At 41.7% G+C, this 26,840-nt stretch overlaps 2 protein-coding genes across 3 annotated transcripts in view; one reads left to right on the top strand and one right to left on the bottom strand.

Annotated features, from left to right (window-relative positions):
- Nucleotides 1-751: 751 nt before the first annotated feature.
- On the bottom strand, nt 752-4,612 carry LOC133128119 (lysosomal enzyme trafficking factor-like). Its single transcript, XM_061241422.1, has 2 exons — nt 4,472-4,612; nt 752-3,918 (listed from the first exon to the last, which is right to left on the bottom strand). The coding sequence occupies exon 2, from the start codon at nt 3,901-3,903 to the stop codon at nt 3,484-3,486; it is 420 nt and encodes a 139-aa protein (XP_061097406.1). The 5' UTR covers nt 3,904-3,918; nt 4,472-4,612; the 3' UTR covers nt 752-3,483.
- Nucleotides 4,613-6,088: 1,476 nt separating this feature from the next.
- LOC133129631 (inositol-tetrakisphosphate 1-kinase-like) overlaps nt 6,089-26,840 on the top strand; it is a 32,015-nt gene continuing 11,263 nt past the window's right edge. The window contains exons 1-5 of one of the 2 annotated variants that reach the window (XM_061243849.1): nt 6,089-6,347; nt 6,822-7,001; nt 11,605-11,629; nt 21,874-21,999; nt 24,096-24,213. In XM_061243849.1, the coding sequence (XP_061099833.1) occupies nt 6,907-7,001; nt 11,605-11,629; nt 21,874-21,999; nt 24,096-24,213 (364 nt within the window). In that variant the 5' untranslated portion in view covers nt 6,089-6,347; nt 6,822-6,906. Of the gene's footprint in view, nt 6,348-6,569; nt 6,685-6,821; nt 7,002-11,604; nt 11,630-21,873; nt 22,000-24,095; nt 24,214-26,840 lie in introns of those variants that run through there. The other variant, XM_061243848.1, reaches the window with a different exon arrangement.

Raw genomic sequence — 26,840 nt, 5'->3', positions numbered from 1 at the left:
GCTGTGGCTTAGGTAAAGCCTATTGGTTTAATTGTAAATGGTCCTGAAACAGTGTGATCAGAGAAAATGGAGAAGCGCTTGGGACTATCACACACAGGATCTAGTTTTGCTTTCATTTTGTGCTGGACTGTAAATGGATGGACTGCATTTATTATAGTGCTCTTTTCCAAAGCGCTTTACAATTGATGCTTCGCATTAACTCATTCACACACAATCGCACACCAACTGCGATAGGCTGCCATGCAAGGTACCAATCAGCCGGAAATGTGTCTAATCCTTTTACAGTTGATTAGATTAAGCCCCCCATTTGTGGGGTAAAGGGCCTTGCTCAAGGGCCCAACAGTTGTGTGGATGTTATCATGCCTACACTGAGACTTCAACCTCCAACGTTCTGGTTTCCAGTCATGTACCTTAGCCACTAGGCTACAGGTACATTAAACCTGGGCCACGTCTGATTCTGCACACTTGCCGAACAACTTGTTGGCCCTGGTATTTCTAGATTATGGAGTGGATAAATGGCATCTTTGAGAGTAACATTACATTATTGGCATTTGGCAGACGCTCTTATCCAGACCAACATACATCAAAGTGCAAAGTGCATACCCATAACCAGGGATAAGTGCACTGAAAGACCCTACAGGGAAGTACAATCGCAAGTGCCAACAGTACAACAAAGATAAGAACTAGGGCCGATTTGATCTAATCTTCCATTTTCCCCAACTTGTTTAACAAACACACATTGACAAATTACTTCTTTTTTTTTCTCACATTTATTTTCTGAAAATATGGAGGTTTTTGTCATTCACAGTACCCATTTTGATTTCAAAGGCAAACACAGTACCCAAACAAATGCTCATTCATTGGTTAGGGTAAAAATACTCTAAAGCACTTTCTAGAACATTTGGACTGTCAAGTATTTTTTGAAAACCTGACTGCAATCAACTCAAAATATTGACCACAGCCAACAGATCCACAGAATCTGTACTTCCTAGTCATGAGCAATGAGGATATTTCTTTGGTTAGACTCAACATCATCTGCTGCAGTTCCCAATTGATGCCAGTGGCATTGTGCTTCATTATCTTCTAGGATTGAGTATTTTTTTCCCCCCAATTATATAAACGTTCGTATATGGACCACCCCTCAAAACATTAAAATTTCATAATACAAAGTTGGTGCTGAGTTGCATGTAAAATTGCAACATTTAACAGGCTACGATGTTGCCATTTGAACAGTGGGGTCGAGGTTGCCAAAATTAACCTTGCTGGTTTAGTATAATACAAAAGACACGTAATTTACAGATGTATGTGAAGGTTTGGCTCTCATTTACAGTGCAAGGCAAAAAATAGATTGAGGTGTACAGTTTCACAAGTACAGTTTCACAAAGGTGTTTTGTGAGATCAAAAAAGTATGATGTAAAATAAAATTAAAACAGTTTTTAAAAATGAAAGACAAAACACAAGTTATTTCTAAAAGTGCAGTAAAGTGAATCATTGAACAGGAAATAAGGTCCCACTCAAAAGGTTTCCAGTGTTCTCTGTGTACGGTTAATGATCACTTTTTCTCAGAATGGTGTTGCGTATAGAAAGCATGGCACTCTACTTTTGGCATTTATTCAAACATAAAACATGTACACATCTGACACTGACTGCACATGGGCCGAGAGCTGTGAGAACCGTTTGGAATGAGACAAAACATTGCAAGACAACATACAAGTGGTAATTTCTTACAGCAGGAAACAATCATTTGGAGAAAAATTTCAGAAACATGGAAGTAGAAAACTTAACCACTCAGGAGGAATACAAATGCTGAAAAAAAACCCACTCAGAAGAATCAAAATGCTGAACAGACTTTCCAGCATCTAAACAAATGACTGCACCAATCAGTCGGTCACAGCATTTTGAGTTTAAGTTATTTAAGCCTTCATAGATCTGGGATTTTAAAAGATTTTGTTCCATTTTACTTTATTTGCTTTACCCCAATTTGTCCAAAGCAACTTGTACAGCATATATTTTTAATATATGTATTGACACAGATGATATCTACTGTACCTTGATATGTCCTGTCTGTGATTTGCACCTTACATCAATCTCCTTGATAACTATGGACAGTGTAAAGTCCAGGGATCAGAAAGTAAAAGTCCTGCCGTGTTTTTTCCACCCTTCAACTCCGCTGATTCCACTTCTACCTCTCTAGCTGATTAATTATGCTAATGGTAAAATCCACATGATTGGAACAAAACCCTGAGGAGGACTTTTACTTTCTGAACCTGGACTTTATGCATGCTCAATGTGGTCCTGGTTGTCTGCTTTAGCTGCTTCCCCATCCACATAATTTTCACGGTTAATCACAGAAATCTAGCTTTTGCAGTGTATCCTGCCCACAAATGAGGTCAATTCTGAGACTGGCTTGTGGTGTTAACTTCCCACTTCCCAATTCCCACTTGCATCTTGATCAGGGGTGCACAGCAAGGGCCGATCCGCTTCAGGATTTTGTGCCACCTTCTGCTCTTAATGACTTAATTGGTTAAATAATGTCTTGATTTGTATATGCACCAGCTACAGCCACAGACTGCAAGTGTTTTCTAAAGATTTTACTGTGCTGAAGTAAAGGAGTAAACCAACATCATTTCTAGAGCGGTCAAAGAAAAAATAAGGTAATTGGTTGGAACAAAAACCAGCTCGCAGACCAGCCCTCCAGGACCGGAGTTGTGCACCCCTGATCTTGATGTACAGTTAAACCTAGAAATTTAAACAAGGAGAAACAAATCGATGGAATGGCTTTTTTGATTGCTGTAGCTTGTAATTGCAACAGGCTCTTCTGTCCGTGTAAATTCGGCCCTGGTTTTCCTCAGTAAGAGGAAATAAATACAGAAAGGTGTGGAATAACATACTGTCAATATTCCCATTCCTTATCAATTTCGCCAATAAAAAGGCAATATCAATATCAGCAATACATGCAAAGGTATCAACAGATCACTGGAGTGTGAGAATCTGAAAAATCTGATGTTCCCAAGACCATTAGGCAATGTGCCTTTGTAGTGCGTACTGAATTTGAGTTTCTCATCTAATGATTTAGGCAGGAATTAAGCCGCAATCCTGGAGAGTCACAGCCAATTTCAGTCTTTAAAATGTCTGTCAACTTAACAGGAGATTCACCCTGAACGTTTTGCGAGGTTTTGCAACACTTGTTAGGAGGTGTCCTTTGGGCATGTCATGGGGCTGGGAACATAACCTTTGCTGGACTGGTGATGGGAAAAGGTATTGCTGCAGCTTCAGGTATGCAGTTATCTTATTTGCCAAACCTGCAATGTGCTGCAACGATTTGTTCATGCTTCTAAAACGTTCACATTCCATTTAAGTTCTCAAATTGTGGACTGTATAGCCAATAAATGCCTTGAATAAAGCATTTAATTGCCAAAAAGCACTTAAAAGTAGGCTAGTTGCCACTAAATCTCACATGGGCACACCGGTCTCCACAACTTTTTAGGTATCAATCAGTTGCAGCCTGCTAATCTGATTGGAAGCCTTGGAAAAGGTCTGGTGCCGATTACAGAGCATTGCCATAAAGATTGGCAGGATGCAGTAGCCGACGGTCCTGGGGTCCGGGCGGGTGCAGGAATAGAGAAAAAGGAACACCTGTAGGTACGGAACGAGCAAAATGATCATCCACAGCCAGAACGGGAAAGTGAGGAGCCGCGTCTTCAAGCTGTGGTTCCAAGATAGAGAGGATGAAGCTCCGGGGTCCGTCGCCACTGATGGTTCTTTGGCTGCCTCTTCCACGTAGTCCAGAGTTAGTCGGTTGTACGTCTGGTTGATCTCGAAGAGGTAGTAGAAGGCGGCCACGCTTAGCAACAGGTACAGCCCCATACCTGTCCATCCGATCCGCTGACGGAAGTTCATCATTCTCCATTCCCCTCACTGAAGCGGAAAAAAACGCGCCTTCACACAGCAACCACAACACATGATCTTGTGACAGTGGCAATAATGACTAAATATAATTTCCGCATTTGGGCGGTAGGGTAGGTCTGGCGACATTGTTTTGCGAGAGGCTCCTAAAGTTCCACGTTGGCCATTTTACTTTGGTGCTATAAGGCACATACACGCAGAAGTAACAAAACTGTAGGCTGTTATTCATCCTTATCCATGTTCGAATGATGGCAAATATTTAGATTAGCGTGGCTGTAAACGTTCACCACCGAATTTAAGCAAATGTCTTTTACAGTCTAGCGTGAAAAAGAAAAATATATAATGTGATTGCATGCGTTTGCAAGAAAATAACACCCCTGTCATTGTAAATTTTTGACTTAAACTGAGTGCCAGCCATTCTGATAAACGATCGTTGTCGTGTCTGATTGTGCTCACATCGCGTAAGGAGGAACGAGCCCAACATAAAGCTAGACAAATAGTTATAATCATGTAATAATGTGATCGCTCGTCAAAGCGCGACAAGATGAATTTCGAGGATTCTCACCTTTTTATAATGAATAATTACATCCACAAGTGACATCTTGCGTCAGTCAACTCACAATTTCTATGCATATTCTGTCGACAGTCACTTCGCACAAAGCGCGTCGGTTTTCCTTTCCATTCAGCCTGTGATTGTAGTCATCTGACTCCCCAAACTTCCTTGAAGATACGGAGTTCGCCATCTGAATTTAACCATTCGCTGTGTGACGTTTCAATGACTAGGACACTACATTATTAACTGCAGCGCCCCTTTGCGTTGTGGTGAGAAAAATATTTGCCTAGGACCCTCGTGCAATTTTCCGGTTTGTAGCCTTATATTTAATCCAGTTAATAGCTAAATATAATGTGAATAGTTTTGTATGAAATACCGTAACTGGGGAATATGATAGGAACCTTATGGACTTCCAAGAAAAAAAACATAATTTCACAGACACTGCTCCTAATGTTTGCCAAGTCAACATTTAGTTACAGCCGACCATTTATTTTCTCAGTAGGGAAAGAAGCCTATTATTTTGCCAGAGTGAATACTGTAACCTATCAGCAAGATTGTATCGTAGACATGGTTGCTTGTATTGTTCCCTGTGTGAGGTTAAGATTGCCTAAGATATCTGATAGCATTCAAATATATATAACGGCATGTTTATTTTTACGATTACAGTTAAACAACTGAATTTATAAATTGGGGCTGGTTTTAATCCAAGATCCAAACGCTTGAGCAAGACACTTGACTTGAATAGTTTTAGTAAACATAAAACTGTAAGATTATGTACACTATTTAGCCTGGATAAGAGCATCTAAGCAAGTAAATTGATAAATGTCATGCAAGCAATATTTGTATAATAAAAACACGGAGTAGCCTAATTACAACACACTCACTAAATATAGCGCGCACACGCACGCACACACACACACACACACACACACACAGTCACATTCCGTTCACCATCGATTCCGGCGTTAAAACGCATTGCTGTTGAGTAATGAGTATTGCAATTGTTACAGAAAACAGGGAAACTGATGTAGGCCTGATACAAGTTTTTCTATTTGTCCAATTACAGCGAACTGTTGAAATGTAGACTAGAATGATCAATTGAGATTATGGTTTATATTTTAAAACAGTTACCGTTTGGGGGCGATTAGATGGTCCATCTAACTGGGTCAGCATTCTAAATGTTTTGATTGAATGAAAATAAATGTATTAGCTGTTGTATATATTAATATTATAGGCTACTGTTCCATCATCAGGCATGTTAATCCCTGGTGTAAAATGAAACTTTGTTAGATCAATCTTTTCCCCAGACAAGAATCAGGACAGTGCGTATCTTTAATTCGTCGACCAGTGTATTGACTATTATATGATGATGTTTTGCTGAAACCAATTGACTTGAGCAAACTGTAGGCCTATATGCGGACTGCTCGGGTGGAAGTTTGGTTATGCTGCGCGAGGAAAGCATAGCACACTTACCAAGAGGTATTTTCATCACATCCGCGTATTGGAGGTGGGTAGCTTGTGCTCACTTCCATGGCGTTTTATGTTCTAGTACTGCCACCTAGGGGAGCTATCTCGAGGCTGACAGCAGGTTTTCCAATGCATTCGCTAGCAAGAGCGTGAGCTGGCTGAGTTTGGACACAGTGCAGAACCTACTGTCCGTTGCCATACCTGATACATTGACACAGGACTTTGTAGGGCGTGCCAGGGCGTGTTTTCTACAAATCATTAGCAACAGTAGAAAATCACCGCACATATGTGATTAGAGCCAGCTGTAAAGATATAAACGTTTTGACATTCAATGACTGAGGCTATCGCTAATGGAAGAGATCGAAGAAAGAGGGGTGCATGGCGAATAGTTATTTCCTAGTAGGCTACTCCAATGCATGCAGTAAGTGGTATTGTTGTTTAATAATATTCTAGTTTAATTTCGAAAGATTTTCGGACACTTGAATCCTCTAGATAAAGCACAGATGTTGTTGAGCAGGTTGGACGGCGCATGAAATAATTATGTGTAGGAAGACCGAGTGAACAAATTGGAGAAGGGGGCGGTGGGGGGGACGCAAAAAAGGTTCGGGGGCAGGTCTTTCATAGCCACGCAGCTGGCCAACTTGCTTTAGAAAATAAGTAGCCTTTACAGCAAGATGATACACACGGAGCTCCGGGCGTCTGTTGCCAGCGTTGGCAGACATAGCTGACCGACCACCGCATCCCGATAAACAGTTTTTGTACGCAGTCAAGTATTTTATCTATTTATTTATTGAATCCAATAGCTTGGTATGTTCATAAACGCTGGAATAGTGTAACTTTACCCCTGACACTCGCTTGTGCTTTACTTGAGTCGTACTATTTTCTGTTTCTGTAGGTTTGTGTGGGTAGACTGTTTCCTGTTTTCCGTTGGAGCCGAGCTTAAATAATTTATCACATCTGGACTCTAATAACACGCTGAGATGCAAACCTTTCTAAAAGGCAGGAGAGTGGGCTACTGGCTCAGTGATAAGAAGATGAAGAAGATGAATTTTGTGGCCTTCGTGGACATGTGCAGGTAGGTGGAAGAGCCGCATCATTATTTTAAACGTGCGATTCCGAACTGCTCTTTCGGTCAGAGTAGTAATACAGCTATCAAAATATGTCACACAGTGTTCCAGCGTAGATTTAACACCCATTATATCACCTTTGTTTGACCTGTTGACTGATAGTGAGCCAGATGTTACAAATGAACAACCGTGGGCAAAATTATCGTAGCGAATTAAATTAGCCTTCATAGACCTCCATAGGAGACTACATATAATAGGATTGTGAATTGTGACCTAGTAAAATCTAGAGATAAATCTCACCGCAACATTGGGTATATAATACGCAATAAATGTCGTAATTTGATTGCGCTCCAGACGTCATCTTTTTACTGGATCTAAGTGACCCGAAACCTCAGTTAAAGCCTTTTCAAGTTGTCCGTGCCATTTGGCATATGCTTGTTTCTGTTAGTGAGTTCACTAAGTTAATGAAGCGGCTGACAACTGAAGTTGTTTCAAAGCTCTGGCTATGCAAATTTTATTTTTTGTTTATGAAGGTAAACGATCGTTTCCACCCTTACTATGAATTTGGTACTAGTTAGCTCCCAGCACTGAACCGCATTTGTGAGTGGAGAGGGAGTTAATACAACAACGTTGCATTCCTCTGGGTGCCCCTAGAATAATCGTCATTATTTTAAACGCTAATCGTAATTAAGCTTAATCTTTTATCTACCACCTTTTCCTTCCAGCTTATTATGCGCCCAGATTCCCAATCGTATTAATACGCTACGATATCAATAATGGAAGCTTTCAAGTCACCGCTTCATTGGAGCACCTCACAGTAACAGAAAATATACAAATTCTATTTGCTACATTTGCGAATCATTCATAATTAAAGGGGATAATTAGACAATTAAAATAGATAAATATTGAAATATTTAATACATTCATCAGCCAACATATTTATTTCATTGCCTCATTAATTACAGGAGAACCGGCGCAATTGTAACATTTTTCAATTCTTACTCAATTACTCAGGGTAACTTGATGAAAAGCGGTGAAATATAACCACAAAGAACCAAAAACGACCGATTCATTCATTTACTTAAGTGGGTAAAAAACCTTTTTTTTTTTTAAATAACTCACTCAGAGTGTAATGCACAGATCGCAAACTTAGTAGAGGACAGTACTGTGCACATATGAACGCGTTTTCACATCCGTGCTTATATTGTTGAATGAGAAAATGCATTTGTTACAATTGTGAAGCATTACAATCGTGCCGGTCCTCCCCTTCAGGTCATGTTCCCATTTGTAATGCAGGTATTTCATTTTCATGAAAGCACACAGTGTACAATGTGGTTACATCATCCACAGAGTATCCAAATTATGTTTGCCTTTACACTTTCCCATCCAACTCCAGGAGATTGAAAAATCCATGTCGTTATATTTCTGGGGTGTCATGTTTTGTAATAAGCCAAGTTATGGAAGAACCTTTTCTGGACCAAGGCAGGCTGTTACACACTTTGTATTATGCGCGGTAGGCCCCATCATATGTATGGTGATGATAGTGTCCAAAACTGAGATACTGAGTTTGCAAAATCCTGGACAGTCAGCTGGAGTTCCATACACCCAATTAACAAACTATTTCTCATTTAATTTAAATACAGTGTTTTTTGATTGGATCAAGATTGACAGATAAAGAAATGAGTGAGTGGGGAACCAGCATTGTTTTCCACACAAAAATGGGCTGTGCTTGTTTATCTCTCAAATAAGCACTTGTATTTTACCAGGCTATCTCCCAGCTAGCTTAACAAGGCAGGCGTGACTCATAGTGAGGGAAAGAGGTGGCTGAGTTTCAGTGATTTCAGGTTGGACCGCTTATGCCTCAAACGCCCAGTGTAGGACCTGTCTCTTGCTGCAGTACATTTCAGGTTAACTCCCTACAGCCACAAATAGCATGAGCAGCTCACACTTGCGGGGATTCCAGCTTATCGCCCTTTCAGATCGTACAGAAAGCAAGCAGCCTGAATTTGATAACAAAACAAGCCAGGTACACATATTTCACCACATACTTATTGGTCACCTCCCACCATTTTGAATGTGCGCTCAGCTACTTTAGGATGGGGAACTCGCATCCCTCTTCTCTTAAATGTGGTTGGTTGTTTTCCCGTCTGTGTGGGTCTGATTGAAAGATGCCGAGTCACTGAGGCAATCGGTTGCGCAAAGTTGTCCATCGGTTCCACATTCGACTGGGTTGTGGTCAGTTTCAGCAGCCCAAGCTCATGCGTGTTCCATGGGCGCTCACCAGAGAAGGGTCCCATGGTTGACGCAGGCTGCAACACATTAGCTTTCTTTCTAGACCTCAGACCTTCTGCTGAGGAAGATGCCTTAGTGCGCTCCTTAGCATAACCTTTTGCTCTTGGGCTAGAGAGGTTGGCATTTACATGAAGGGTCACAGACAGTCACGGCCACAGAGATAGCATCCAATCAAACAAAAGAAAGCATGCTCTAGTTCCAGTTATACAATAGCAAAGCCATTATCTGTAGCCATGCAGGCACCTGGTATGTAAATACACAATAATGTGGATGATGTAATGTAATGTTTCCAAGAAGGGATTTGTGTTAATGTGACTAATTTGAGGAGCTGCTGTGATCCAATGCTCAGTAGTAAAAGTTCTGCATCCATCTGATAGCCCAACGAGATATCAGCAGAAGAGGGCAGAGCTTGCCCTGTTTCACTAGTCAGCAGTCAGACAAAGCCATCACCACATAGCATGTATCAATGTTCTGATACATCCCACTGTCACTCTGATTTCCCGATAAGCCTTTGTTGCTGCGGTGGATTGTCTGTTTGCCCACAGGCATGGTACAATGGGGCCAGCAATGAGCTGTCTCAAATGACATGTTACTGAGCACGAAAGAGCCAGTGGGGGCAGGATTTACGTCAGCTGTGTGACAGAGGTGAGTGATTCGGACTCGCCTGTCACAAAGGGAGGGTGGGGATGAAACACGAACAACTGTGATACCCACTACCTTTGGCGATAAAATGCCATTTGGAAGCTGTGGCCAGTTTGGAGAACCAGCCCATGTTTTCTGCAGGTGTTCTATTATTAAACACAGCATTATGCTCTGCTGTGTGTGTGTTGACCTGCTTTTTGTCCATACCTCTGTCCCCTGTACCTCAGTTGAGTTACGTCGGCTGTTAGGTGCCAAATCGGATCAATATGATTCCAAAAGCGCACTTTGTATGTTTCAGTCTTTTCTCCCCAGACTGTCTGTGCTTCCTCACCATATACATACACCTTTCATTTTCCTGATGAATTGGAGGGCCTGGCCCAGGTTGCCTGTCCATTGTTATCCTCACAGAAAGTTGTTTTAGAAAGAAGGTCTATCACAGCCTCCTGTAGCTGTGATTCTAACAGCACTGTTGTATGTCTGTACTGCTGTCCCCCTCACTATCAGTGCAATAGCATAGGTAGTGATGGTGCCATAGCATACTGACCATGGTTCCACAGTTGTTTGGCTTGGGTCGATGCAGTTTTAGAAAAGGAGACTTGGCTCTAATCGGCTTGAAACCGGAACAGACTGAGTGATAATTTTCATTTTGGTTTGTCCAAGCACAGTTTCAATGGAGAGCTAGACGCCGTATGTCACGTTTTAGCGGTTCTGCGGCATTTTTGTGAAGTAAAGTGCTCAGCCAAAAATCAAAAGAAATCTTTTCTGTCAGCTTTTCCACATGCCTTCTCAAATTCTCCTGAAAGCACGAAAAAGAGGACATGTTCATACCTGTCACATTGTCCTATGGTGCGTCCATGGGGCAATGGACCATGCATATTTCTCAGAAAACATTTCAGAGCAGAGCATTTTGAAAACCATATAGTTTCACTCATAAAAGAATAGGCACATAACCAGAGAAATGTGGAGCATTCTCCTCTTTAGTATGGCTGGCTCGGTCAGAACAGGCAGTCTCCAACCGGGCCCAGGCCTCTGCAGGTTGCCAAGCAACCCACTTTTGCCAAGAGCTTAGAATCCTCTGGACTAATTTCTCTTGAGGAACTTTTAAAAGTTCCCCAGAGAGCTGCAGTGGAGTTCTGAATACCGTACGTCTTTTGATTAACTAAGAAAAACTGCTATGCAGCATAAAAATCATTTGATGTGTTATGTAACATGAACTTGAGACCTGTACTCCTACATTAGCCAATGAAGACATTGATCACTGGTTCAATAATAATTTCAGCCTATTGTTTACCCTGTTTACTGTGATGATTGCTTGCTGTTGGCAGGCTGACTGAATGTGGAATGCACTGGATAGGGAAGCAGGCTCATAAACAAGTTGCCCCAACCAGGGCTCAGTTAAGTGCAAATAGACACCAGAAATGAACACTTGGCAGTGCCTGACTTCCCTTGAGAGTTTTCTTTGAGTTCTGGCACGTGTGCTAAATGTTAGATTTTTTTTCATTAACTTTGCTATCTATTGACTGTAGAAAACTACCTCAAAGGGTATAGTTTCTTCACCATACCCCACATGACAGAAGTTAGATTTGTATAGATATGAATTATGCCAGGAGGAAGAAAGCAGCTTGTTCAGACACGGACAGGATGGTCAGTAATTGTGTTCATTCTTCTCTCCCCCAGGAAACGAGGCATTGAGATGGTTCAGGTAAGTCTGTTTTAGACAACAGCCTAATTTAGCAACCGTTTCACTGTGCTGGATTTTGTTGAATGCACTGGCCTTACACCTCAGCCCAAAACTGAACCCAGTATTCAGTGTGTTATTTTCAGTGTATGTCTTACGAGATTCCTGAAGGCCATTCCGTAGGTCATGATCTGGAATGCGTAGTGTCTAACCCTAGCTTGATCTAATTACATGTGACAGTCATGGTTACCAGCAGTTAATTGCTTAGATACATCTAAAATTACTGCATCTTGCTATTAGTGTTTGGGACATGGCTGCACAGTAACAAGTGCTAACTACTAACTTATTAACAGGAAATTACTTTATAATAATGAGCTGCAATTTGTCTGTGACTCGCATGTTTTTTATTTTCATATTTTGATCTCATTGTTTTCATCTTGTAGTTGAAATCACCCAGATTTACTGATATTCCTGTAAATTCAATACAAAAGTCAATATAAATACATTCAGTGACCACTTTATTAAGTAGACCTGTACACTTAGTTCATGCAAATATGTAATCAGCCAATCATGTGGCAACTAAATGCATACAAGAATGCAGACATGGTCAAGAGGCTCAGCTGTTTTTCAGATCAAGGTGACCATGAGGCATAACCGCTCATTACAACAGTGGTATGCAGAAGAGCATCTCTTGACAAGCTGGTTGGTGCCTTGCATGGCAGCCAGTCGTCGTTTGTGTGTGTGTGTGTGTGTGTGTGTGTGTGTGTGTGTGTGTGTGTGTGTGTGTGAATGAGAGGCATCAATTGCAAAGTGCTTTGGATGAAAGCAATATATATATACATTCCATTTATCTTAAGCAACTGCTGTATGAAGTCAATACAAGCAACTGTTCATTTCTTTGGTAGTGAGTGTTCTGGTTCAAACTCAACATCAAGGGTCATTACGTCTCATTTTTAGGTTACGGTAAATGGTAAACCAGTTCAAATTCAGTTGTGACACATGATGGTTAATTCTGCTCTTTACAGGTGAAGAAATGGATGGTGACCTTTCCCTCTCAAATTTAGAAATGTTAATGGTTTTGTCGGAAAGGTGCCGGCCTGTTTAAGAGAAGTAGAAGGTTCACCAGCCCCCTTGGTCTTAGTTAATTCACCTCTGTGCTATTTGAGTTCAGTAGATGTCAAGTCATTTTGATGGTTTGAGTCGTGCATTGCCTGAGACAGAATTGATTGCTTCCATGACGCAAAATGATAGAGGACAGCCTTCACTATCCCTATGTTTGAGGACACATGGTGGTAACACACATGAGAACTGAGACCCTTGAAGATATAGCCACCTGAACCCCCTTCCAGAATTCCTTGACTGAAGTAATTATCAGAGCTGCTTCTAGGGACTGCTTGAAGTGCTCTGTTGGATGTCTCAGGCTTTGACCAATGAGAAGGGAGGCTGCTGTTGTGTGGGGTCTTAGTGACGTGTGGTTGTTACATTAAATTATTGGCATTTGGCAGACGACATACAGTTGATTAGACTAAGCAGGAGACAATCCTTCCCTGGAGCAATGCAGGGTTAAGGGCCTTGCTCAAGGGCCCAACGGCTGTGCGGATCTTGTTGTGGCTACACTGGGATTCGAACCACTGACCTTGCGTGTCCCAGTCATGTACCTTAACCACTATACTAGAGGCCGCCCTACTGATCGTGCGTGCGTGCGTGCGTGCGTGCGTGCGTGCGTGCGTGCGTGCGTGCGTGCGTGCGTGCGTGCGTGCGTGCGTGCGTGCGTGCGTGCGTGCGTGCGTGCGTGCGTGCGTGCGTGCGTGCGTGCGTGCGTGCGTGCGTGCGTGCGTGCGTGCGTGCGTGCGTGCGAGCGAGCGAGCGAGCGAGCGAGCGAACATTAGAAATCATGAGAGCCAGTGTTCAGTGTAGGAAGGCCCTGGGAGCTGTCCCAAAGTCAGCAGTGCTCAGCACATGGGCCAAAGCCACAACCCCTCCACCCCAAGTTCACACCAAGATCACAACATTTTCCTGAGGCATGGTTATTTATTAATTTCTGGTAAATCCCTCCTGTCTTCTTAACTTTGCTTTCTTCTTCCAGTCTTCACCTGCTTATATCAGTGTGTAGATAGCAGAACATGAATCATACACTAGTGTAAAAGTCACTGTTTTCTTTCCTTCTCTCCTTTTCTTTCTTAACAGAGTTCTCTGGTAAGGTTAAAGTCCTGACTGTTATCGGTCTTTGGAAAGTTACTTCATTTAGTAAGGAAGGAATTTGTGAACTCCTGTGTGTGTGAATGAGGGGGCGGGGGGTTGATTACTCAAGGCGACCAGCTCAGTCCAGTATCTGGTATCGGTGAGAATCATTTTTTAAAATTATTGATTAGAATTTTTTCTGCTTTCTATACATGAATTCAGTCTACCTCGCAAGTTAATATGCCAGAACCTCAAAGTCCAGAGAGATGTTAGTATCAGGATGGTCAGGTCATCAGCACACATCTGTCTGCTGCATCCATAATAAATTAGTCTTATTGCTTCTTACCATCTACATGCCAATGGATACATTTTTGTTCTCGTGTTCTTTGAGCATTTGAGCGAATGTAACATTTCCTCTCTAATTTGAACATCTTCAAGACAACTTAGGTGGTGTTTACATGAAAGCGGTAATCAATATAGCATTCTGAATAGTCCTTTGATGCAGACTGAATGGTTTGGTTAATTTCCAGGACTTACTGTGGTTCACAGCTTGTGGGCAGACCTGGGTCAAAAGTGTAGTTGTTTGAGTCAAATACTTTTCTCCACTTTACTGAGCTTGTCTGGTGTATTGGAAACCTGTGAAATTGGGTCAATTGCACCAGGCATGATCAATTGAGCACAGAAAGTATTTGAATCCAAAACAATGACCCAATGATTTTACCCAGGTCTGGTGTGGTTGGTTTCCAGGACTGTGGATCACTGTTTCGGCATCCTGTTTCTGTTGCATTTGTGGGTGCTGATGACTTTCTGGAAAGTTACTTTATTGATTAAGGAGGGAATTAGTGAATTGGTGTGTGTGTGTGGGGGGGGGGGGGGGGCAGGGGGGGGGCAGTGAGATTGAGGCAAAGAATTCCATCGACGGCAGACAGCACTGAAGTTTAAAATTATTAAACTTTTTGCTTTTGTATTCAATGGAATTCCTAACAGGCTATGACACAACACAACAGAACAACATGGAAAGCTTTTTTTTCCGCTTCCCCCAAACTTGGATAAACAGCTATACCAAACACAATCCTCCATTTTTTTAAATTGGAAACTGGCTCAATTACCGAGCAACATCACAATAGCAACTTATATTTTATTTGTTGTGCTGCCATCCTGCCCCGCTCTGACACGAAAGTGCAGCACTGCCGTCAACCGTTCACTGTCATGCATGTGAATGCAGCATGTTCAAGAACAGTAATTATGGATATTAATTTAATTCAGTCCCCTGGGTACCGTTAAATCCATTCATTTGCGCCATGTGTGAGAGAAAATGTACTTCAGACAAAATGGCTGCTCAGTCAAGCGCTCTCTCACCCTTTCAACATGATAATTTGTTTTAATTCAGCACTAGCTCAAGATATGAGGCTAAATGAACATTGCATGTGTCAACAGACCAGTCATATGATAGAGATGCATTGACATTTTAGCTCCACTGTTCACACACAAAGACCTTTGACAGAGGACAGCCACGCGAAGGGACAGAACGTGATAACCAGCGAGCGGAGTCACGTCCCCCTTGAAGGGCTCTGACCTTTCGGAGACAGCAGTCGCCCCCCGGTTCGTGCCAGCCGAAACAAAGGGGGCACAGTGAGTCAGAGACGGCCCTCAGTCCTGGGGCCAAAAGCAATGACGAAAGATCACTTACTTTGATGGCAATATCCCCTGCGGTGGTTCTGACATCCAGAGATTCTACAAATGTGCACTTGCGCAAGGCGAGAAACATACACCTGCTGTTGAAATGTGGCCTGTGCAGTTTGGGAATTCTGACCACTCTGCATTTCATCAACAAACACCGTCAAACTATGGTTACATTTGCTTTGTCATTTAGTCCACATAACTTTAGGTGGTAAAAGGCCCCCTGGCAAAGCAAATTAGTAAATAAGTAGATAATAACAAAATAATGACAATACGCATGGCAAGAAATTAATAAAATGTGAAATATATTTGTAACTGACAGTGAAATAATAACAATAACAATAACACTGACAGACTTCCAACAGTTGTCATGAACGTTTTCACCTTGTGTTAGTTTCCGTCTTGTTCTTACACCACACAGATGGCCGTGCAGAAAAATTTATCCCACATGCAACTTTTGCCCTGTTCAGATTCTACCAAAATATTTTCTTCTTTTGAAAAACATCTGGCAATTTTGTTGCAACATCAATGTTGTTTCACTTATGTAAGTGTTACTCAATTTGAGGCACCGTGGAATGAGTTGTTTAGTTTTTTTCAAGAAGACATAGCTCAGTTTCCAGAGACGTTTGACAGGCTGAACTGGCCAAGAAATGACAAACATCCAGGAAGTAGAAGTTTAAGCTACTGGGCTATGTCACCATGTGTGTCATGGTCATCTTTCACTAAAGGGTATTGGGCAATGCCTGGCATTGCTCAGATAGCTCCAAGCCTATAGGCCACTCCCAAACATGGTTACTGTATGTCACCAAGGTGGTTGCCACACACAAACCCATTTCCATTCTCCATGAAAGGTCTGATATTGTACACCTTTCCAGTGTTTTATTTTAGGTTCTGATATCTATAGCAAGATATCAGGACTCTGTGGTTTGAAGTACCAAAAACAGTCTATCAAGTTTCATGTCCATTCATCAGCACCTCTCATGAGCTTTTCCGAGAACAGGCTGTTTTACTGACTGTGTCTTTAAGGCTCATTGATGTGAATGAACTTCTGTTCTGATTGGCTGGTTAACTCCTCCAAACTGAATGCCATCTGTGCCAAGGTTTGGATTTGTTCCGGCTACAATGGGGCCATGCTGAACCAAACAAGGTTATTGTTGTGATGTCATAAGTTCACGGAAGTCCAAACGGTTTGTTTAAATGTTAATTTTCTTCATACGGATTGGGGATTTATTTGGGAACTGTGTGTTTTGATAGTTTCACAGTGTTTTTATAGCACCTCCAACTCCTTTATAGTCCACATACCATTTTCCACAATATGGGACCTGTAAGTGTTTCACGATCATGTAAGTGCTCTTATTTATAATTATAGTCCAATAATTGTAGAGAAAACAACTGCACAACCGCACAACATCCCTGTGTTCAGAAGACATTGTAGCACTTAGCACATGATGGTCTGAACACTGCCGTATAAGCCTGCCCGGTTCTTATTCTCTCGTGTGTAACAGCTTCCCCACCATAATGTTGCAATGGAGCAATATTACCATGTCACTGTATGCTGAAGTAGATTGTGTATGTCACTCATCACAAGTTTTTGTGAAAACAGAAGTTTACACACACACACACGAAAACCAAAGCTCATCTGGAAATAATTTTTTGTTATTGTCATGAAATTTGCACTGTTCGGAACATGGTGAGCTAACTTGGTGTTCGGAACATGGTGAGTTAATTGGTTTCTCTAATAATCATGCCAAAAGTCAAACTTGCTAGGGCTGGCCCCGATAACTATACACCCGCCGACACACATACACACACACACACACACAAGCACTCCTCGGTTGCTTCTTGTGTGAAACGAGAACCTGCTTTGAGCTGCACAGTAGGGATGGTGGTTTTCTCTTTCAGGACCAAGTTTTATGTTTGCAGTAATCAATTAGGCAATCTGTTGATGAATATTTAAGGTGGCCACATCGTCATGAGCTCAGTCAATCAGAAAGAGGGAGAGAACACAGAGACAGGTCTCTTGCCAACAGCATTACCTGATAAGTACTGAGAACTTGGCCGGTTGGAAAGTGTGTCAAATTTGTGGGTAAATATACCATCTTCAGACCGTTATGGTTAAATAAAGTACATAGGAAAATAAGAATGTTCGAAGAACTGGTTGTTCGGCCTCTATTGGCCTGGCATCTTGCCTACAGCCATTGTAAATTCTGGTGTTTAATACCCCAAGGGTCTGCACGTCTACCATGAGTCATGATAAGTACAGATACTCCCTCAGTTGCAAATTTACCTTGACCTGTTTTCACAGGTTTGCTGACAGAACTAAACCTGAAATGACCTTATACTGTATGCTTTATTTATCTTTTACAATTTTTTTTATTTACCTTAATCAGATCAACCATGGCTGAGCCGGGTTGCCTGTCATTGTGTATGTCTCATTACCTAGAAATGTAGTAATGGCCCTGCCTGTGTTTGGTTTGTGCTTAATTATGTGGTATGTACACTTGGATATTGGTCGTGGGTGCGGTATACTGCCTTATTTATCTAATTATTCATAATTGTTCTAGTACTTTCCATCCCATACCTCTAGCCACATCTTCTACATGATCTGGGTATTGGATGTAGTTGTATACAAATTTGTGGCATCTTCCGATGTGAAACTATCAAAAAAGCAACTATTTAGTGAAGGAAAGCACTTCACTTCTGTTTGTTTTTCATAAAAAGGTATGTTTTTTTCTGAAATTTGCAATGATTCCATCTTATAAATATTTCATTTAAAGAGTATAACCTTGTATCTACCTCTCAAAGTTTTTTTTTCATTTTATAGCATTATTACTTATTTCTTCACTGACTGTCATGCCAGTGTATTTCATGAGGTTACTTTTCAATCCTTTTTACTTTTCAATTCAATCATTTATTTATCAACTGTGTGAACTTCTTTATCAGGGTAATTTGATATAGTAATTCCATACTTATTTACACTCCTGCCATTCAAATTTCACCTCACTCTCATCCATAGTTCCTTACATTAATTAATGAAACATTATTTTATACACCTGTCATGAAATTTCACATATAAAAGTAATTGTAACGGGATTCATTGTATTGTTTTAATATTTTAATTTAACATATGGAGGTTTTGATGGAAACAGCCTTCCTTTAAACCATACAGTGTGAGAGCTTTGTGACATTTTGATCTGTCTTGCAAATTGAGAGAGATTATGTAATTTAATAGACAGTGGCCACACATGTCCATACTGGGATGTTTTCATAGATTATTCATCCCCACCCCCCCACCCCACCCCACTCCCCCAACCTGCTCTGCTCCCAAATTTGCTGTCCCTACAGTAAGTCCTCAACCCAACCCCCCACCCTGTTTCCCTACATGCCCCCACATACAACTCATCTCCACCTCCTCTCCCCAGTAGCTCTGATTGTTATCGTTGTGTGGAGCAGCTGAGACATTTGCCAAGAATCTTGACGTGTACAATCGTGTACAATAGGGGGATCTCTGGGAGTGAATCGCGAAGGCTCATGGTCACTCCCCCCCCCTCCCTCTCTCTATTATTTATGGACATGTAATCTGTTATTTGACTACTGTTTGTATTATGTCCGTACAATTTATTATTACGCCACTCTGTTTATTGATTTGCTTGGCTGAAGCCCTTATCCAGGGTAGCTTCCATAGCCGATATTGAACACATTGTCCTTTTCTTACAGCTGGGTATTTGCCCCGGCTGTCCATGTCCTACCTTACTCAAGGGTACAATAGTTTTCACTTCACACCACCTGGTGAAGTGAACTTGGGACCTTCTGGTAACATGCCCGGAACACCCCTATGCCACAGTGTTCCCACACCTCCACCAACCCCACGTCCGGCGTTATAAGCTGAGATTGCTCTCACGGCACCACTGAGAGCGCTCCCCTTTTCCACCACTCAGCCACAGTGTTGCTTTCAGTGTGAAGTCAACAAGGAGCTTGCCAGGGCTCGAACGTGCGCTTTTTGCAAAATTGTACCAGACTGCGACGGACATTATCTATTTCTTAGGGCTGTTCTGAATAGTGTCACTGCAGCAGCTTTGGGGCTCAGCCTATGCAATCCGGGAATGGGTAAAACAAAAACCTACGTCAGGGAATTCTTGTCCGCTTTTAGCCGTGATACTGCTGGCGACAGGCCACCTGCGTGATGTAAACAAGAGATTAAATCCTAAAAGGAGGAGATAAATGGAAGAGGCTTGAGCAGGGTTCATGGGAATTGCAGTGCAATTGAGGTTAAACAGTTCAGGTAAAATGTGACGTATTATACATTTAATATTGTTTAAGCATTTGAACAGTAAATTATTAACACCTCCGGTCGATCAAGACTCTCATCTGTGCTCAATCGATAAACCTTACGCCTAAATAATTATAAATGCACAGAGTTAGTTAAAGTCTTAATACACTGCATGCATAATGGATGTTGTAATCAATGCTCAAATACTGTGTGTGTCTAGTCATCGAGTGTGTCTAGTATTTCCTGCAAAGGCAAGTCACTCTTAACTGTCATGTTTTTGAGTGTGTTTAACAGCTTGAGTTACTTTCTAGCATGAAAATAAATAAAACATCTTTGGAACAGGAAGAATATTAATCCTGTGAGCATCTGTTAAGTAGAAGGGAGAGATAGAAAGGGTGGATAGAGTGAGGGGGAAAGTAGGAGAGAGGGGGAGATGGAGGAAAGCCGGAGAAAAAGGAGTAGAGGGGAAGGGGGAAGAGGGGCACAGAGCTTGAAGAAAGGGCAAGGCAGGGGGTAGAGAAGGAAGGGAAGACAAAGGGCAGTGAGAGTGATCTGGACACGGGGCATCTTGGGACAGTCTCATCCACTTGACATACGGGTTTAGGTTCCTGATGTGTCCATCTCTGTCTATCACACCCCTGCTCCACTCCTGCTGGACTGGGGGTATGACAGACAGAGATGGATGCATATTTTTAAATGCACATATAAAGTACAGTCTAAGCATTTGGGCGGTGACACAATTTCTGTTGTTTTGGCTCTGTATTGTTTCAATCTATGAGTAATGGTGAATATCAGGTTACTCATAGATTGTCCACTTTAATTTGATGCTATTTACATCAATCATAAACCAAGCTATGGAATCTGATTATGGACTGGGTGTAGTTCAGACTCAAATTCATTACAAACTAATGGTACAATTTTTAAATCAGTTACTCAGAACAAACATTATATTGTCCGGTCGGGATCACACACCATATTGGTACAAATACTTTAAAAACCGGACATCTCTTTTGAATACCGGGCATCTGGCGACCCTATAGCTTGCCAGCCTATTAACTAGCTAGCTTGTTTGTTAGCTTGGGTTTTGTGCTTGTCATTAAAGCTAGGTAGCAACGCAATTATTGCTAACTAATAAATAAGCAATTCACAAACATGCAGAACATATGTAAATGCAGAATTGCCCTTTGCATTGGCAGTAGCATGAGCTTGCTGTCTTGCTAACTGGGTGGCTGGAGTTGGTGAATTTGCAAGTACAGAAGCTGCCTACATGTGATTGGCTGAAGAATGGTGTGAGCGGCGTCAGAGTCGACCATTGCTGTAAAAAAAAGGTACACAAGCTCATTGTTAGCAGCCGACAGGAAGTTTTTTTCCCACCCATTCTGCAATCGCAAGCAGCTTTCCTGTGGGAAACACTGCATAATTGTATTTTGTGCTATATCGTGTTGTTGGCTTATTATTTCAGGAGTTGGACTCTATCGGGTTTGGGCTTAGACATTGCCTAGTAAAGAGCCATTGGGCATAGGCAAGCTCATTCTTCATTTCTAGCCCAGTTCAGACATCTACCTCTGTGGCCTTGTGTGATGTGTCGGTCTCTCTGTGTTGTGTCAGTCTCTCTGTGATGTACCGGTCTCTCTGTGTTGTGTCAGTCTCTCTGTGATGTGTCAGCCTCTCTGTGATGTGTCAGTCTCTCTGTGATGTGTCAGTCTCTCTGTGATGTGTCAGTCTCTCTGTGTTGTATCAGTCTCTCTGTGTTGTATCAGTCTCTCTGTGTTGTATCAGTTTCTCTGTGATGTGCTAGTCTCTCTGTGATGTGTCTGGGAGGTAATTGTTCAAAGCTCTCATTTCCCAGTTACTGTGAGCCTCTCAGACGGACCCATACTCAACCACCTGTGTAGCACTGCTAGTGGAGGAGCTATCCACCCTGTGACATTTATCCCATTCCCAGCTGTGTACGTGTGTGTGCGTGTGTGTGCGTGTGTGTGCGCGCGCGCGCGTGTGTGTGTGTGTGTGTACGTGTGTGTGTGTGTGTGTGTGTGCCTGCGCATGCGTGTGTGCGTGTGAGAATCTCCTTGAATGGAGTACTATGATGTATTGGCTCTGCATTGGTTGACCCCTGACCCCCGTTCTCTCTTCCTAGCTGGACCTTAGCCAGCCCCTGGAGGAGCAGGGCCCCCTGGACGTTATCATCCACAAACTGACTGACCTCATCCTGGAGGCGGAGAAGAACGACACGCAGGCCCTGCTGCTTGTGCAGCGTGTGCAGGTGAGTCATCACATCCAAACCGGTACTAACTGACATTTTTTACTTGGTGTCATAAATACATATAGGACACTAAATATGCAGCACGTAGGCTCAGAGAAGGAAGCAGGGAAATCCGAGGACCAGGTTATGTTCCAGAAAAAATGCATGTTTGGTCTGCCAGATCATTTCAGAGGTACATACTTCAATTATCATGAGGTATGGACTTCTAATAAAATATGTAAATTAGATCATTTGCATACTTTATTCAAAATGACAGAAATTACTCATTTGAACATTTTTGTAGCTATCTATAATCTGAGCCAAGTAAAATATCATTATAATTCTTTCAGATTCTAAATAAGAAATGTTTGAAGATTGTTTTGAGACATTTTTATATCACCAGTGCCCAATAGTCATTTTTTTTTTATTTCTGATTTGTCATGAAGAAAGATTATGAAATTTCAAGATCTAACAATGCAATTTGTGATGCTGTACCCATCCTTAAAGCTTATAACAAGAAAATGATTGGCTCACAACACTCTCCTGGATATGAAGTAAAGGTTTGCAAAGTTTCATGATGATAGGATGACTATGCACTGAGAAAAATGATTCCTGTAATATCGTACAAAATCAGGTTTTGAGAAAATTGACTCCAAAGATAGAAATGGTCAATAATTATATTGATTTCAGCATGCACATGGCGTAATCATTCAAACAGTTGTATTATCCTGAAAGTTGAATAGTTGAGGGATGATTTGCAGCAGTAAATGGAAAAAAGTAAATTTGACTGAAAATGAGATTTTTCAGTGGAAAAGAAACTTAAGTAGGCACACACCTTGCCTATGTGATGAATCTGTCCAGGTGGTCCTCTGATTAGCCCTGCGTCCTTCTCGCAAACCGAGTCAACATGCCACCACAAAGTTTTACACAAAAATACTGTTTAAAAGTATGAAAAAAGCCTAATTTAAAAGGTTGTATCTGCTTGGGGCCCATTCACTTTGGTCTCTTTGTTGAAGCTCAATATCTCACAACCACGCAGAACGCAAACCTAATAATTCCAAGGTTGTTGCATGGAGGAACCCATGGTGAAGGAGAGGGGTGTTCCGTAATGTACTCTGAATAATGTTCTCCCAATTGCAGAGGAAGGTGGAGCTCAGGATAGGGCTGGCGAATGTAGGCGGTTCCTAAACGGATATGTAGGTCTTGTGATGGACAGCACTGCAGCAAGATGAGGGTGTCCCCCAAATAAAGTGCAGCCATGAACTTCAGATGGGAGTGATTCAAGTTTAGCTGAATTCATTCACAAAACCACAAGGTGTGCTACGCCAGGAAAATACCACTCCTTGGTCTATCCTCCTTTTTAGTGGGATGCAGGCTTAAAGATAGTTCGGCTTTTAGGCAGCTAGCGACCTCTGTGTGACCCCAACCACAGTATTCAGAACAATATGCCTGCAATATGGCAACAGTACATAGATAAAACACACTGTCAAAAACCAGATTTTTGTTCCCATGGTGCAATCCTCTCACAATTTACACACTGCATGTATTGCTTTTGGAGGCGTTTGTTTTTACGTGACAGTTATTTCCCTGACTCTAAATTTATCCAAAGTGACTTACAGTTGATTAGACTAAGCAGAGGACACTCCCCCTGGCCAAACAGCTGCATGCATCTTGTCATGGCTACACCAGGGCTTGAACCATCAACCTTCCAGGATCATGAACTTTAACCACTAGTCTACAGGCTGCCACGGGTGTTTTTGAATTTAGCATAAAAAAATCGAATCTGTGAAGCATACAAATAAGGAGTATTTACACTTTGGTGAATTCTTGTAAATGAACTGAAATTTGTGAATTTATGTATATTTCGATGAAAAGTAGCCCCTCAGCATTGTTAACCATGTCCCTTTTCTGCAGGTGTTCCACCTCTGTGGTTTTGTTGCTGTGTGTTTCTGTGAGCTCACTTATTTCACTTATTAGCTGCTGTGTTGGGTTTGGTTCTGATGTATTACCTTGGGTTTGGTTCTGACATGTGGAGGTGGGTTACGCTCTGATGTGTTAAGGCTCTGAGTCCTGCCCTGTCTCTGACCCGGTTGGGTTATTTTTTGGACTGGTTTCAGGACTACATCGAGGCCCACCCCGAGACCATTGTGTTGGACCCGCTGCCTGCCATTCGCACCCTGCTGGACCGCTGCCGCTCCTACCAGCTGATCCACAGGATAGAGAGCTGCATGCAAGGTTTGGAGGCCCCCTCTCTCCTCTTCCACCCCTCTATCTCCCGGTTTTTCCCTTCCCTGCTCTTCAGTATGCAACATCCAACATCCAACCATATTCATATTCGCTCACAATAATATGTTAAGGTCTCGTATTGTACACCTTTCCAGTGTTTTATCTTCGGTCCTGATATCCATAAGACGTTTACCATCTCTATCTAGTTTCACATTCACAAGTCTATTCTCCAGGGCCTCTCATGAGCTTTACCAAGAACAGGCTGTTTGATATCAATGAACCTCTGTTCTGATTGGCTGGCTAGCTCCGGCTATGAGGCTGAAGCAAGTGAGCGTAAATCACAACTTATTTTTTCTTCGTACGGATTTATTTGGGGACTGTGTGTGTTTTAATACTTTCACAGTATAATGAAGTCACACCATACAAATGCAGTCCATTTACCATTATGATTGTACTCTCTCAGGGCCGGCCTGATGCCTTATATTGGCAAAGGCATGTCAAAAGCGTGTGCTGCGCCCCTGTGCTCCCTGTGCATGCCTGGCTCCCATGTAACCCCACCCTTTGTCCCCATAAAACATGTCCGGGGACGCGGAGATTCCCGCGGCCGGCGGTGTCCGCCCGCTCGGTTTCAGTCCCTCGGCTGCTCTTTGTTACCCGGGAGACTGAGCAGGAGCGACCTTTGTTTGTGGGATTTTCGCTGGGGGAAGTACGAGGCTTATGGGGTTTAAACGGACGCATCGGAAAAATGCAGAGCACGGTGTCTTTTTTTTTTGTGTATCTGACATGCCTCATTCATGAACCAGGATGGGATCAGTATGCAATGGACCTCTAGATGCAGATATTTTTAGGGGATATGTTACTATAGCATTTTAGTTGTGTTTGGTCATATTATGTCCTGTAAGCTTAAACCTTACCAGTATAGAGATTCCTCCCTTTGAATTATCCATTTGACTTCATTTTCTTTATGGCTGCTCGTAACCAAAATATCCACTAGTCTTAGAAGTTTGGAAGTCATACACCAAGTGGTGCTGATCTACTAAGTCATCCAATATTGAAACAGAATTGCCAAGCCGCATGATTTAGAATTATCGAATGAACATAACTTTTTTCTGAGCAGTACTATGAAAATTAGAGTACATAATCTCAAATTAAACATACAAATATATTATGCTCTAAATTCTGCACAAACCCCCTTTGTTTTGTGTTCTCTATTGAATATACTTAACATTGACACAAAGCAAAATTGGAGTGGTCGCCCCCCACCCCTCTGGTTAATGTTTCACAGAATGACCCTAATGTAGTGGTTATGAATATAATATCAATTATTGATGTGCAAATACATTAATAGAGCTGCACAGATTAACTTCTCAGTAGTTAGTTAGTTAGCAACTACATTTGTTAATGCCAATTCATGTACCCTTAGAGTAAAATGAATACACAGTTATTCCATTGTACAGTGTTACTGGAATAACTGTGTATGGAAACTGATGAAAGTGTGAGTGGTTGTTCTTGGCTTCAGCTTTTTCAGTGGGAGATTATTCTGTTTAGAATACCAAGAGTGTGAGTACGCTTTGGTCTCACCAAGCAACCAGACCTACAGATGTCAACAGCAGCAGCTGGGATAATTCTTATGAGGCCTATATCAGTTAGCATGGCTTTCACCAACCTCTTAGCTTGTTAAATGGACTGGCATGAAGGGCTATAGCCAGCAAGCAATTTGTATTCATTCATATGAAAAGCTAAACAGTCCAGACTGATGTTTAAAATAAAGGACAAATTATTGAAACTTTACAATAGGGGTAAATTTAGTAAAGTTTTAGATGGGATTTTATCCTTCTGGCCATTATTTGGGAAGCAAAACTTATTTCTGTCCAGAACTTTACTTTTTCCTCTGGAGAAGTTGTTTTTAATGTTGTTTCCTTCAGCTCTATGTATTGTACTCTATTCATTTGTGCATTTAGAAAATGGGGAATTGTAGACTAATTGTGTTCGATTAGAATTCAGTCAGTGAATGTCATCTGGGTGACCTAGCCTCACTGCCTGGATTATTAGAATTTTTAAAAGCAGATTGTTTATCTAAATTGCTTTATATAACTAAAATATCAGTTTGCATTACAGAGTAGTACTCACAAGCACTTCTATTCTATTTTGTATGCTCTTTGTATGCGTGCTTGCATGTGTATGTTTGTGTGTGTGTGTGTGTGTGCGTGTGCGCTTTTATGTTTTGTTTTTGGTCATTTTCTTCTCTATGTTTATAAGAATGTCCCCGTTAGATTTATGACGCAGCAAGAATCAGTCTTTAAATGGCCAAGCCTCATTTAATGGCCATTGTGTAATCATCACTCTTTTAAGAAGGATGACCATAAATAAAGGAAGAATTTCTGGAATTGGACACTTAAGACTGTAGTATAATCATTTTATTTGGTTAGCATGAAGCGCTTTAAATGTGACAAATACATGATCATCCTCCAGTTATTTTAACACTATCAACATTTAAACATATATTCTGTGTAGAAATGGGAGTGTCTAGTAAGATATTTGCTTGTATGTTTAGAGCCAAGAAAAGTCCCCAATGCCATTATATAAACATACACTCACTGAGCACTTTATTAGGAATAACACTACACCTACTTATT

Source organism: Conger conger, chromosome 5 (genome assembly GCF_963514075.1).
Source record: "Conger conger chromosome 5, fConCon1.1, whole genome shotgun sequence".
In the NCBI taxonomy this organism is placed as follows: domain Eukaryota; kingdom Metazoa; phylum Chordata; class Actinopteri; order Anguilliformes; family Congridae; genus Conger; species Conger conger.
The sequence above is the reverse complement of the archived record's forward strand: the minus strand, read 5'-3'. Positions and strand labels throughout refer to the sequence as shown.